At 39.5% G+C, this 15515-nt stretch overlaps 1 protein-coding gene across 3 annotated transcripts in view; it reads right to left on the reverse strand.

Moving 5' to 3' along the window:
- Positions 1 to 313: 313 nt before the first annotated feature.
- The window catches only part of EVC (EvC ciliary complex subunit 1), a 144008-nt gene continuing 128806 nt past the window's right edge, over positions 314 to 15515 (reverse strand). For all 3 annotated transcript variants that reach the window (XM_056555129.1, XM_056555128.1, XM_056555130.1), the window contains 8 exons: positions 13964 to 14073; positions 13298 to 13508; positions 11364 to 11570; positions 8783 to 8927; positions 7151 to 7244; positions 5074 to 5200; positions 3895 to 3988; positions 314 to 2467 (listed from right to left, as the gene is read on the reverse strand). In XM_056555129.1, the coding sequence (XP_056411104.1) occupies positions 2427 to 2467; positions 3895 to 3988; positions 5074 to 5200; positions 7151 to 7244; positions 8783 to 8927; positions 11364 to 11570; positions 13298 to 13508; positions 13964 to 14073 (1029 nt within the window). In that variant the 3' untranslated portion in view covers positions 314 to 2426. The remainder of the gene's footprint in view (positions 2468 to 3894; positions 3989 to 5073; positions 5201 to 7150; positions 7245 to 8782; positions 8928 to 11363; positions 11571 to 13297; positions 13509 to 13963; positions 14074 to 15515) is intronic.

A 15515-nucleotide genomic window follows, 5' to 3' on the forward strand; every position in this document is an offset into this window, starting at 1 on the left:
ATCAATTGGGTTCCTTACAGGCTTTATGTTTTTAGTACTTTCTGATGTCGCCCACTGCAGCTCAGAGTATATGAGAAACTGGATACTAGGGAAAGCTGATCGGTTACTGTCGGCTCATTCATAATAGATTTACATATATGAGATATATATGAGATTTTAGATTAGATCTGATCACCTCTAGATCTTAATCCCAGAACCCCTCTATGGCGTCCTGGGATTAAGATCTAGAGGTGATCAGATCTAGGGGTGAATGTAAATAGGATGTATCTATTGTATACATATAGAATATAAGCAGACACACACATTGCTGAAAACTACAGGAATATACTTTTTATTAAAAGAATAAAATAAATAAATTATACAAACATTAAATATTCCTTTCAAAATTTGTCACGTCACATACAACACCGCCAGTCTTCTATTACAATAGTACCATGTTTAAAGAGAATTTCCCCAAATATACATTGATAAACCCTGTATATAGTCACACAGTCAGTGGGGATATATATTGGTACATAACTAGGGACATGTAGCATTCAGGTCATTAGGAAAGCTGAAGCAAGATGGTTAATATGGTCATATTGGTCGCCACAGCTAAAAGTACAATAAATTCACCTTCCCTTGTAATGACTGCAGGTAGTCAGAATTATATTGTATATCTATATAACTGCAGAAGGTTTGGAGCTCTATACTGGAAAAACTGAACTCTGACCCCTAAACACATATATTTTGGCATTGTTTTTTAAGTGCTAAATAATCTGTTTAAGCAAAATATTAACAAAATTAAATTCCAGACAAATGTGTAAATATAAACTAAGCAATTATTATGCCCACATAAATCAAGAGCAAACCCTATACATATATGTTCGCCAATACAGCAGATCCAAGCTTTTTACCTAGCACATCTCATTTTATGTATCTGTGGTTTTGCAATACTACAGCACTTGCTTAATAAAATGGTATAACTTTTTTATATTTTTAATAAAAACAATTTCGAAACATACAGTATGAATTAATATTTTATGGTTTAGGTTATCAAAGATGTGGGGATACAAAGGGCTATTTGGAGTTACAACTTGCCATAACTGGGGCTCCTTATTTGGCCCCTGTTGCCATGGAAACCAATCAGAATCCTGTGTTCATATTGTGGGGCTGCAGATAGGGTAACAGATGGAGCCGCCTCCATCTAAATCCACTTAGATGCCATAGGTTGCTATTAACCGCTGCATCCAAGTGGTTAAACAGCCAGGATTGGAGGAGTCTCTCTGATCTAAGCCACTATAGCAGGAGCTCAGCTATTTCCGATATTTAAAAGGCATATGGGCAAGAATAATGACCTTTTTGTGACTGCCGCATTTTTTATGGTTACATTTCATTACATAAGTGCATTTGAAAGACTGCTTGGTTAAAAAAAAAAAAAAAATTAAATCCATTTATTTAGGGAATCCTAATTTAAAACATGAAACCCAATCCCTAACTTAGAGTAAAAAAACAACCTAGGAATTAGGAAAATTGCCTTTATTTAATGGGGGTTGTGAATGAAGAGAACCTGAACAATTGCTGCCAGTTTTACCCTGCAAGTTACAGCCGATGGCTGAGGATCCCAGCAGCAGGACAACCTGTGAGCTGCCTATCACCAGGGGATCCTTCTAGGAAAAAAAAGAGACCATTTAAGTGAATATCCCCTTTAAAGGAGAAGTCTCATAGTGAAAAACATATCCCCTATTCACAGGGGATAAGTACAGGGATCCGGCTCTCCCCTCCCCCTTCAAAGTGGGATCCGCCACACCCCCTCCATATATCTCTATGGGAGAAACAAAGATAGTCAAACGGCTCTCCCATAGAGATATATGGAGGGGGCGTGGCGGCCCCTGCTTCTGGCGGGGGTTGTGACACCTGCATTCCTGGGGATAACGTATCCCCTATCCTGCAGATAGGGGATAGGTTTTTCACTATGATATACCTCCATTAACTCAACGAAAGTAAAAATTTAGCTCCGATATATTTGCAAGACACCTAAAGTTGCACAGATCTTAACAGTTCCTTAGCAATGAGTCTAATAACCTTTTGCTATGATCTTCAAGTGCAATTCTTTTATAGCACCTTAAAAACAGTCTAGCCATGCCCGGTAATCTTGGGCTGCTGGTTTCTGAGAATGGAGTATAAAATATGTTGGCACTCATCCAGTAAAAGTGATAGTTCATAGTTCTTCCCAATTTCCTTTCACTTTTCTCTACTTCACAGCAGGCTCCAATTAGCCACAATTTTCTCTGTTCTCTGGGGAGTCCAACCTTAATTGTGAAGCTGGGCACCAAAGTGCAAAGTATTGATCTCATAGAGACGATGGGGTTCACCTAAACAGTTTCATATCCATGTGTAAGGTTGTACAGCACGCTTCAGTAACTTCTGCTAACACTTCTACTTCGTCATTTCAACTTCTTCATGGAGGGGATCTTTCCCAAAGGCTCTAAAGTAGGAAGACATATGCAACAATAAGAATTAAGACATCTGATCTCTTCTTGTCCTTTTGGACGGGCCACCGGGCTACAGGTAGCGAGAGACATTCTATGTGATCTGTGTTTATTTGCTCTGGGCCTTCAAAAAGCTTGATCAATTGTGTGGCCCTTTAAATTTATCATTGTCAGCCACAGGTCACCTATTTTAAAGAGTACCTGTCAACAAAAAAAGTTTTGATATTTTGTAAATTAGCGTATTTCCAACAACTTTCTATTAGGATGTATTTTAAAAAAATATATATTTTTAACGTTTAATTTCATTTAAAAAAACTGGCCACTAGGGGTCTCACTACATGTCCCGGCCGCAATTCTCTTATAGATTTCGGACTCATGCTGGCCTGGCATGAGTCCGAAATCTCATACTGCAGCCGGAACATGAGACGAGCACAGGACAGATCCCTGCCTGTCAATCAGACAGGCGGGAGTGAGCCATGTGCCCACAGCACAGCTCCTGACATGGCCGGCTGGTTCCTACTCTCTGTATGGCATGTACAGTGCTAAACAGAGAGGAGAACACTCAGCAGCTGCCGGCCGTGCTGTGTGCAGAGCCTCTATGCTGCGCTCCCTAGAGGGATCGCAACATATAGTAAGAAGGGCGGAAGTGAGCCCAGCTTCAGATGACGTCGCGCCAGCCAGGCCACGCCCCCTTTCTCCCTCACACACGGCAGGAGCATAAGCTGCAATGTTGAATGAAGAAAAGGTATTTATAAGCAGTTGTGAGAAAATAAAAAAAAGGCAGGGATAGTGTCAGTGAGAGTCAGGGACAGATGGGGAGGGGGGGGGGTTGGGACAGTTTAGTTGATGATAGGTACTCTTTCATTTAAATGGCCATAGAAAAGCTGCGATCAGCTGACAAACAAGCATTTCCTCAAGCATGTTAAAGGGCTTGTCTTACAAAAAAAGATACCTACAAGATGATACAGTATATACAGCAGGATAATTTCTATGTATCTGTGTGTGTAAAGGCGGTGTCCCTCACAACCTCCCATCACATTGTCGCTCACAATGTGCTAGTTGTAACAATACCCCTCACTAAGAGGCTCCTACAATGTTTATGCCTCGTAGCGGTCATGTATTTCAGTGAGTTCAGTGATTCTGAACAATGAGATAGTATAGGAGGAAAGAGGCCTCTGATACTTGGAGGAGGAAAGTAGAATTTGCAAAGTTTAAAACTATTGATTTATGTAAAAGTATAATACAGATGCTTTAAAATATCACCTTATGGGGATCTAAAAAAAATAAAAAAAAATAAGAGGAGCCTTGATACACCAGTCAACCTTATCCTTTACTGCTAAAGACCAGTTATAAACACACTTCAAGTTATTTTTCTAGAAAATAGAACCTTCTGTCTATCAACATATCTGTTCCAGCTACTGACCGGAATGTACGTTCCTGTTCACTGAAGAATTGTTGTCAGTAAGACGGATCCTAGCCATCGAAGCCAGCTCAGCAATGAACTCCTGTTCTGCATCCTAAAAAGAGGAATGGAAGTTACAGGCAAAACTAGACAAACTGATGTAGAGGTCTAGGGTACAAAGGGAGGTAATACTTTATTATAGTCCTCATTAAGGTAGGGTCAATCAAGCTGTATTTTGCTGCCGCGTATTTTTCAACACATTAAAGTCAATGGGTGGCAAAATACGCACGATTTTGCCAACCAATGACTTTAAAGGGTAGGAAAATCCGCAGCATCAAATCCGCAGCAAAATACGTCACGTGTGACCCTACCCTTATTCTATCGCCACCATATGAGATAGAAAGGATTGCGGCGCTCACATATCTCTGGTTAAAAGCATATCTTTTATTCCATCTCGATTAAAAACAGCATCGGGAGGGTGCAGGATGCACCCTCCCGATGCTGTTTTTAATCAAGATGGAATAAAAAAATATGCTTTTATCAGGAGATATGTGAGTGCCACGATCCTTTCAATCTCATACGGTGGATGTATTTTGGGTATTTTTTTTTTAAATGAACTGGTGCCAGAAAGTTAAACAGATTTGTAAATTACTTCTATTTAAAAATCTTAATCCTTCCAGTACTTCTCAGCTGCTGTTATGATCCACAGGAAGTTCTTTTCTTTTTTGAATTTCCTTTCTGTCTGACCAAAGTGCTCTCTGCTGACACCTCTGTCCATTTTAGGAACTGTCCAGAGCAGGATAGGTTTTCTATGGGGATTTGCTCCTACTCTGGACAGTTCCTAAAATGGACAGAGGTGTCAGCAGAGAGCACTGTGGTCAAACAGAAAGGAAATTCAAAAAGAAAAGAACTTCCTGTGGATCAAAACAGCAGCTGATAAGTACTGGAAGGATTAAGATTTTTTAATAGAAGTAATTTACAAATCTGTTTAACCTTCTAGCACCAGTTCATTTAAAAAAAAAAAAAAGTTTTCCATTGGAGTACCCCTTTAAGTCACAGAGCACCGCGGCAGTATCTAGCTGACATGCTGGGGTTATTCGGACATCACAGGTGCACACCTAATACCGGCAGTGGTGACTGCATTTTCCTTATTGTGCGTTCTTATTCTATTGCCCTTCACGAAAAAAAATAAAAATCTACCTTCATCTTGTTCTCCAGCTGTCCTTCTAGGAGATGTAGAACAGATTTCTTCTGTCTCAGGGAGTCCAGACGAATCTGTTGAAATAGTCTAAACTTTTCCAGCATCTGTTTTTGTTCGGAAATCAGTCTAATAAAGCAAAATGACCATATTAACCAAGGCTTCTTCAATATATTAAATTTCATTAATATATTTGTATATGCAGGATTTTGTCAAGGGGGGTTATAGACCTGAATATTGTATGTAGGAAGTACTCTAATAAGAAACACTGAAAAGTCTTAACCTGAAAGCTCACATAATGCACTAAAATTGAGCATATGTCCAGAAAAAAACATTGATGACTTCAACATAGAGTCCATTTTTTTGCATGATTGACTTATGGGTTAGACTTATTGACACACACCATTCTCACGCAGACCATATGGCACATGCACAGGGGACATCTAGACAAATTATGTACCAGACCTCAGAATTAAAGGGGTGATTCAGGATTTTTCTTTTATTGGACTATGCTACGGGGGCTGTAAAGTTAGTGTAGTTCCTAATATAGTGTCTGTACCTGTGTTTCATGGTGGTCTTGCAATTCTTCTGTGATTTTTGCCCCTACATTTATTTTTAACCACATACAAAATGAGTGTTATCTCAGGTTTTCCCAGTGCAGTGCAGTTTGAGAAATGTTTACATCACTAGTCAGGTGATTAGAGGGAGCCTGTCTTTGCTTTAATGAGTGAATTGACCGCTGGGTGGGAGATCATTTTGCAAGAATTTGCAACCGCTGGAGGCACCCTGGTTAGAAACAGTGGTCTATTGCATTGAAGCCAACACAGATGTGTTTCAATGGGTGGGGTAGCTGATGTGTGGGAGGGAGAAAAGTGACCTCACACTTACAAGCAAGGAAGTATGGGATTTATAGTTTGAGAGAACAAACTCCAACAGGAAATAGCCAGTTCACAAAAAGATATCCTCTGATTTATGGTAATGTCACAACATAGCCATTTAATCGAAAGAAATACACAGATCCTTCCTAAGCATGTCCATTACTGTCTGGCAGGTGCGTACTAAAACCACTTTATGGTGGATAACTCCTTTAATCTAAACCAGAGACTGGACCCTTAAAGCGAATTCCATTTCTTTATTATACCCTATACTCCAATAAGCTTTAGGTCATGAGTAAGAGTCTGTGGAAGGGGCTTGAAGCACGAACAGTCATAATAGTACACTCCGGAGATAACTATTGTTTTTAAAGGGTACCTCTAATCATGTTCCCGGTGGCAGCATATGTTCTTAAATTTCATGGCCAATTCTAATCATGTAGCTTGCCACAAGACTATTGTGATCTGGAGATGCATTTGCTGGAAGCTCCATGCAAGTCTATGGGACTTCTAGCAAATCCATCTCCAGATCGTGAGTCTTGGGGAAAGTCATGTGTTTGCTAAATTTAAGAACATATCCTGCCACCCAGAGCATGATTAGAGGTACCCTTTAATTTCTATGGATTAATAAAGGATTGGTGTTTTTACTTTTTTTCCATGTGTGGATAGGACATTCCTACTATATGTACATCCAGCACTGTGGAAGATATTAGGCCATTGAAGATACATTTTTTTTTTTTTATATTTGTAACCATAAGATGAGACAGACCAAACCACTGAATACATTCCGACCCCCAGATCAGACTCCTAAATAAAGATCTAAGTTCCTAGAATACAATACATGTTTTAGTATCTGACTCAAATCAGGCGATACATTTCATTAAAAGAGGTTGTCCCACATGTATAATAGTGGGGTGTTTGTCCACTGGATCCCCTGTAATCTCAAGAAATGTGGTCCTGAGTCTACCCCCCGAATGGAGCGGTGGCCACACATGTGCACTGACTCTCTAATTACATCTAAAAAAAGATAGTCGAATGCAGCTCTACTTGAGGTCACTTATTACGGTCTGTGAAAAAGACCAAAAGGTAGACAGCCTTGAGTTATATTTCTTAAAGGGATTGTCTACTTTGGATTACTACATACCATTTCCCTTATTATTAGATTTATCAAAACATTTGAAAATGGAAAGTTAATCAGTTCACAAACCTCTGATGTAGATCGTAACTCGATGATGGTTCTGGAAGTTTCTTGGGCTTGATTTTGGAAAGTTTGTGGTTACTTCTTAGTTTTGATGCATTTTCTGTTTTAAAACAAATTATGAAGTATTTGATTTAAAGCTGCTTCATTCTAAGGGGTGACTCTTTGGAGAACCAAATCTACTGGAATGGAGTGGCGGATGCGCACAATTGCTTTATTCATTTTCTATAGGAACTGCCAGTGGATAGAGGATAACCTTTGCCCCTTTAATCATTTTGTGGAGCTTATATTTAATGAAACAAATGAGAAAAAGGAGACATTCTATTTTTTTTTTTTTTTTTTTGTGGTTATATTTTTAAAAACTGTTTAAAGGCCTAGTCACACATACAGTATCCTGTGCAAATTTCATTTTGATGCTGTGGTTAGTCATTTTATTTACAATAAAATTTGCAGCTTCAAATATGCACAGGATACTGTACGTGTTAATAGACCCGTAAACATTTTTACTTACACTTTTGTAAATAAACAATTGCTTGTACAGTACACTGCAATATTACAGTGTACAATCTTTTCAGTGCTGCTATAGGCTGTACAAGGATATCTATGTTGGTAGTCATAGAGGCCTTTAGAAGGCCACTGACTTCAATGACAACTGACTGCCACTGCAATTGTATTGCAGGGGTGCCATTAGGACCCTTGACAGGACCAACACCATTTAGATAACTTCCCAGATGCTGTGGTAGCTATTGACTGCGGCATTTAGAGGAATTAACGGTACGTACAGATAGCAGCTGGCACCTGCTTGGTATGGAGTGGGCTCAGCTAATGAAGCTATACATTTTTGTATTGTGGGTGTTAACAGGTTAACATCGACGGAGATTGTCACTACTCATACCAGTACCAGTCAGTGGACATCACAATCTCTCACAATGTCCTAGAAAGTCAATCAGAACTAGAGTGTTTTTGGAGTGTGGTAGGAAAATAAACACTAAGGGAACATTATTTGGTTTGAATTTTTTCATAACACATAGCTCTGCATGCAGTAACATATGGTAGTTTAGGTTACTATGTTTTTTTGACATGAATGGGTTAATTTAATTGCTGTAATCCCTCCCAGGAAGTGAGTACGGACTCCAACTTCCAGGTGGTGTGTAGGAAGTTCCATGTGTGGTTTGGTATGGAGTATATAAGGTCTGTAAATGCTTTCCTGCCCTGACATGACTAAGGACCTATTGGTCCAAAACGCGTCGGCGTAAGGGTTTTTACTCTCATTGGGTGTTTTTTCTTTAAGCGTTTTTAAAAAATGATTAATAAACCTTGGACTTTTAACCAATCTATGTTTGCGAACTGGATACCATTTCTGTTCATCAAAGCCTACTACTCATACCAGTATCAGTCAGTGGAAATCACAGTCTCACAATGTCCTAGAAAGTAAATCAGAACTAGAGTGTTTTTGGAGTGTGGTAGGAAAATAAACACAAAGGGAACATATAATCTCTATGCAGATGTTGCCCCTGGTCAGATTTGAAGTCAGGACCCCATTGCTGGAATATACCAGAGCTAACCAGTGAGCACCATGCCACCCCGAGATGGTTCAAGACATGTAGCTTATCAGCTCTTTACTCCATGCTCAACTCTTACCCTTTATAGCCTTCAGCTGTTTACTTTTCTCCTTTTCATGATCCTTTAGGATTTGCTCTATATTTTGATTGTAGCCTTGGACTAACTTGTTGACGCTGTTGCTGGTGATGTAAACACTCTCCACCGCAGCTTCCACGAGCCGTTCCTGTTATTCAATAAGGTGAAAAGAAATAAAAAAACAATTCTAAAACACACGTTGCTTGCATTTAGCACACGTGCCGGGAGGTGAAGTGGAAAAAAAATGCAATTTATGGAAGGGAAACTGAATTTCATATTGTCCAAGCACAAAAGCGCCATCTGGACAATGGTCAGTTATGTATTTCCTCAACCTAGAATGCATTTAGGGTCACAAATAGAATGTGCCAGCATGTTGGTATCTGGAATGATGTGATACGTTTACATGCCATAGCGGTTCACTGTCATTACACATGGATTACAGAGTTGAGGCACTGATGTCCTGTCTTAAGTAGAATCCCAAAGCCTGGATGTCTTAAAGGGGTACTCCACTGCACCAGCGTTCTGAACATTTTCAGGGCTTGGCGTGATGCCCCTTCTGACGTCACTCCAAGCCCAGTGAATGCAAGTCTATGGGAGGGGGTCACGCCCCCTCCCATAGACTTGCATTGAGGGGTTGTGACGAGACATCACCGTGTGCTTTTATTTTGCACATTGACTTGCGCCAAAGTTATTCTTTAATTTGCACTATTTTCATGCAGTCATTCAGTGCTTTCATATTTTGATGCACTTATAAGGGGCATTGTATGCTGATGTGCTGGTTTGTGCGCTGAATTTATCATTTGAACAAAAAACATTTTTTTCCAGCAAATGTACTCATATAAATGTTTGTGAGCTTTTTGATGTTTTTTGCAGACTTCTTGTCATTTACGCAAATTTATGAAATGACATAAGCCACATGACCAATTTTACTCAGCAACTGGGAATACACAGCCTTGAACAGCAGGTTACACATTGCGCAATAACCTGCGCTTATAAAAAATCCCTCCCATAGTTCGTCTGTAAAATACCGAGTTAATGTGAGAATTATTTTGTTACTAGATTATTATTTAAAGGGGTACTCTGGTAAAAAAAAAAAAAAAAAAAAAATCAGCTGGTGCCAACAGATTTGTAAATTACTTCTATTAAAAAATATTTACCCTTCCAGTACTTTTTAGCAGCTGTATGCATGCTACAGAGTGGGAATTCTTTTCTTTTGGAATTTCTTTTTTGTTTTGTCCACAGTGCTCTCTGCGGACACCTGATGCCCATATCAGGAACTGTCAAGAGCAGGAGAAAATTCCCATAGCAAACCTATGCTGCTCTGGACAGTTCCTGACACGGAAAGAGGTGTCAGCAGAGAAAAATTCCAAAATAAAATAATTTCCTTTGTAGCATACAGCTGCTAATAAGTACTGAAAGGATTAAGATTTTTAAATAGGAGTAATTTACAAATCTGTTTAACTTTCTGGCACCAGTTCATAAAAAAATAAATAAAGTTCTCCACCGGAGTACAACTTTAAGTATTATCCGCTTCAAACTGCCTGCCGGCCTTGAGTAATAGATTGCTCCCTGCTAACCTGATGTTCGTATCATGCACTATATAAAATAAAGGAGGAGAAATTTTAGGAGTAACCTGATTTGCACTGGACTGCTCCTGTCTGTGTGGTTCAGTCAACATTACAGGGTGAGCTGAATTAACTTTTACTGCAAAACTCTGGAAACGGAGGCTGAGAGGGTTGGGGCATTCCACAAACCGTAAAAAAGTTTGTGATCAGCCTTCCCTAATGAATCTAGAAATACCAATACATAGCGATTTTAGAAATGACCACAGGTCCTCTTTAATGGCTGTCATGTTGGTTGTCACACTGCTGGTACGACTGGACAAATGGCTGTGCCTGATATTGCAGCTCAGCCCCATTCACTTGACTTAAAGGGGTATTCCAGTCAAAAACTATTTTTTTCTAATCAACTGGTGGCAGAAAGTTAAAACAGATTTGTAAATTACTTCTATTAAAAAATGAATCCTTCCAGTATTTATCAGCTGCTGTATGCTCCACAGGAAGTTTACTAGTTTTTTTCCAGTCTGACCACAGTGCTCTCTGCTGATTCTGTCCATGTCAGGAATTGTCCGAAGCAAGAGAGGTTTGTTATGGGGATTTGCTCCTACTCTGGACAGTTCCTGACATGAACAGAGGTGTTAGCAGAGAGCACTGTAGTAAGACAGAAAAGAACAACTCCACGTCCTCTGGAGCATACAGCAGCTGATAAGTACTGGAAGGATTAAGATTTTTAAATAGAAGTAATTTACAAATCTGTTTAACTTTCTGAAACCAGTTGATATGAAAAAAAAAAAAAAAATTCCACCGGAGTACCCCTTTAATGGACAACACTGTTCCTACAGTAGAAGATGCATCAATTATTTTACTTATTTCAAAATAACCCTCCAGTATCTGACACCTCAATATCTGAAGATTCATTGCATCAATGGGAGTCTCTAACTATAAAAAGAGGAACCAGCCAGAAAACCGATCTACTATTACAATGGTTCATTTTCAGATGGCAGGAGCCCCAGCACCCCTTATACCTTAAACTCTCCATTATCTTCCATCATGGTCTTTGCTGCTTCCTGCTGTGCGCGGTGTATGAGCATTTGTCCAATTGTTCGCTCCATGTGCTGCTGGATGCCATTATTTGCATCTGTCAAATCTAGAAGCAGCTGCTGCTGAAAATCACTGCGCGCCTGCCAGGTCTCTTCTTCCAGTTTGTTTGCTTCTTCTAAGATGTGAGCTTCCTATTAAAATAAAAAAAAAAAAAAAAAAAAAAAAAAAAAATATATATATATATATATATACATATAATTATCTATCTATATATATATATATAGAACATGCTCTACATATTGCAGCAAATGGAGCATTGCTTCCATAAACATACATTTCCCATGTCCAGCTGCACACACCATTATACACATTTATAGAGGTGCATAATGTTGCATTTACTTGACTGAGTAGATAAGGGGCTGATTGAACAAGTATTTGGGTGGTCTTTTAACCCAGATTTCCAATTAGTGTGCTTTCAGCTTTTGCAAAATTACAATTTCCAGCATGCCCAGATTTCCAGCATGCCCAGATAACTCTGTTGGATCATGCAAATCTTGGAATCCCTGCATGCTCCTGTATCTAGATATTACTGTTACATACTTGTGATGACGCGCCCTGCAGCTCTTAAGATTCCCTCTCAGAACAACCATCTAATGTGTCCAATATGGGACAAAAGAATATGCATAATATATGACGGTGGGACTTAGCTACTGAGCATGTGTGACCATCAGCATTGGTTCCATGTGGATGTTCTCAGAGGGAAACAAAAGAACATTGAGAGGCGCCATACCAAGCATGTCACTAATTCAGGAGCGTGTTATAAATGGTCACTGTTATTAAAAAGAAAAAAAAAAAAAAAGACTTTTGATCGTAGAGACATATAAAAAGTATTGTTCGGTCGGGATCTGAGTGTTCAGGCCCCCCCCCCCGTGCCAAAGAATGAGCTAGGAGAAATGTGCACATAGTGTGTTCTCCGACTCTTTGTCACATGACCAGGGCAGACTCATAATGTAAGTCGATCAGTCCAGGTTTCATAGAAGATATTCTCATGACCGGTTGGGGTCTGTACACTGAGACCCGACTGATAAAAACTTTTGACATATCCCTAGGACATGTCAAAAGTTTTTTTTGAGTGACAAGTCCACTTTAATTAAAAAATTAAGTATTGTGCGATCCAACGGAGAAATGCCATATTTATGTATTTGTTAGACAACCACTTTAATTCTAATTGAAATAAATAAAGGAATAGGAGTGCTTCTATTGGTAGGACCACCAAGGTAGGAGGAAATAATAAAACTGGTGAGCATTATGCTCACCTTCTCTGGTTGTGCAACAACCGAGGCACAACACTCTACCTTGGGAATACTGGCAGCGCAGGACGATTTCCCGAAGTGTGCCCGATCCAGTAATTACTTTCATTATAATGGATTTCCTAACTTCCAAATAGCGCAGTAGAGTGGTAGGTGTGTGTCAACACTTAACAATGCACTGGATCTACACAGAAGTGCATACATAGACATGCAATGACAAATACATAAAGGTTTGTACACATTTTATTACGAACCGGGCAACCCCAATATATGTCAAATCCAGATATATTTTACCAGGGTCTGACGGACGGACCAATGCTGACGGTTGTGTGCAGCAATATGTAGCTGCATCATACACTGCGGAACCAGTAAAGAAAAGACTTTATATCCTTGGATACCAGACAAATGTGCAAATTAGGTAGACGTGAAAATTGGGGACGGGGAAGTACCAGAACATATTACACCGCAAGTCCTCGGTGGTCCCTGCACTTGTTCTGATGGTTATGATCTACAGGCCGTGGAGATCTTATATATTCTGGATGCTGCAGTTATTTAGCAATACGAGTGGACATAGAACCTGGGCATCGTATAGTAACATCTGCAATTACCATCTCTTTCTGTGTCTGCCACTGCTCCTCATCCTGTAAATGCCATTTGCATTTCTCCAGGGCATGCTGCTCTTTCAACTCCTGGACAATGACAATCTTCCTTGACATTCTCATTTGGGTCAGGGTTGCCATGGCGATGTTCCGCAGAGCGAGTGTGCGCAGGACGGATTTCAGCAAGAACTTGTGCCTTTGAAGAGCAAATTTATTGGAACTGAAAGAACATACAATAGGGGAATTACTTAAGTTCTTATCCGGAAAACATCAATCAGCACTAGATGCACTCAAGTGTATCACCCAATCCTCATTGGCGGTGCACTACGTTCAATTTATTTGGCTTATCTCTATGGCTTTCCGTACCCTCTTAGCAAACATTTTGGTCATCAAATAGCAAAAATATGAATACCGCTCCATTTATTCTCCTTCTAACATGAATAGTAGAATTGTGGCAATGGCAACTATCACTATGGGGACTGGTCCGTCCTCAAGCAGCACAAACATCATAAGAGCTGGTTATAATGTACACTAAAAAAAAATACCATTGAAAATAAGTCATAAAAAAGTTGGAAACAGATTTTAAAAAGCCTAATAAAAGGCAGTAAAGAAAAACAAAACAAAAAAACTTTAGAGAATAAAATATAACATCATCATTCATTTCCGCTCACTTACTCCTCGCTGAGACCACTTAGTCGGATAAGGACCCCTTGAACAACTTGTTGCTGCGTCTCACACACGTATCTGTCCAGTGCAGACGATCGGACTTGCTCTTTTGCCCACAACTGAATGACAAATAATCAAAAGACAATTTAGTCCTCATTGTTGGTAATTTCAATTTTAAAATAAACTAAAACTTACAAAACACAAATATCACCAGTTCATCAAGATAAGTAATTCTACAAATGTTTAGGCTTCATTATTGCATATTCTTTTACAGTCACATTACATTCTTTTTTGCAGCCATATTAAATAATAAACATTGACATCACCAACAAAACTATGATATACAGTGGTCCCTCAAGTTACAATATTAATTGGTTCCGGGACGACCATTGTATGTTGAAACCCTAACTCTATGGAAACTGGTAATTGGTTCTGAAGCCACCAAAATGTCATCCAAAAATAGGAAAAAGTGAGGATTAAAGAAAAATAAGTAGATAACTAATACAGATAAAGCAAATCCTTACATATAAAAGTAAGAAAGATCTGCTGGGAGCTGTAATCACTGTCTATGTAGAGGACAGGAGCTTCTTCAGGGTCCTGTACAGTGCACACAATGTCCTTAAAAAAGTAACACCCTCACCTGGTGTCCAAAGGAGCAGCAAACCGTGCCATAGGTTAAGAGTAGTACAGAACATGTAATACCTCCCTGTACTGTAGGGGGCGCTTCCAGACAGGAATTCAGTGAATATGCTTCAGTAATACAGGGGTTTTACCAGTGGTCTGATTCTGATTGGTTGGTTCTTCCGGCCATTGACATGTTTCGCAGATCTGGACTGTCTGTAGCATTGTATGTTGAGTCTGGTTTCAAGTTACAATGGTCCAGAAAAGACCATTGTATGTTCAAACTATTGTATGTTGAGGCCATTGTGAGTTGAGGGATCACTGTACTACAATATGGTACCATGTATATATTCACTATATAAAACCAATGAAGGCAGAATGTTCTTTGTTCTCAGTATCAGGCCATGTTAACCAACAGTATTTAAAGGAAATCTGTGTGTGGTAAGAGCTACAGACACTGTTGAATAGTTGTAAAAGCAAAATTTACCTGGGTTACGGTGGTTGTCAAATGTGTAAAATCTTTTCTATGTCTAAATAATGTGTCAATGAGGTGGAGCCAAGCTTATTAAGTGCCACAGCTTCATCTATCAACCCCTCCTGGACTGAAGTACCAAGCTCTGTACATCATTTATGGAGGGGCTAGGAGGTGAGGGCAAGTGAGGAGATGTGCCAGGCTGTGGCTCCTTAGCATCTCTGCTCCACATCCTTGACACATGGCTAAGAAATAGAAAGGCATTTTTATACTTTTTACCTTTCCTGAAGCGAATGGTGGTTGCCAATTTGTATATGCAGATTGATTTTGCCTACTTGACACATGGCTGAGAAATAAAAATGTGCTTGTATAAGTTTGGCAGCAACCATCAGATCTAAGCAGGGCCGGATTAACGTAGGGGCGGATGGAGCTGCCGCTCCAGGCCCCTACATGAAAATAGGCCCAGTA

This window comes from Hyla sarda, chromosome 1 (assembly GCF_029499605.1).
Source record: "Hyla sarda isolate aHylSar1 chromosome 1, aHylSar1.hap1, whole genome shotgun sequence".
Classification (NCBI taxonomy): Eukaryota; Metazoa; Chordata; class Amphibia; order Anura; family Hylidae; genus Hyla; species Hyla sarda.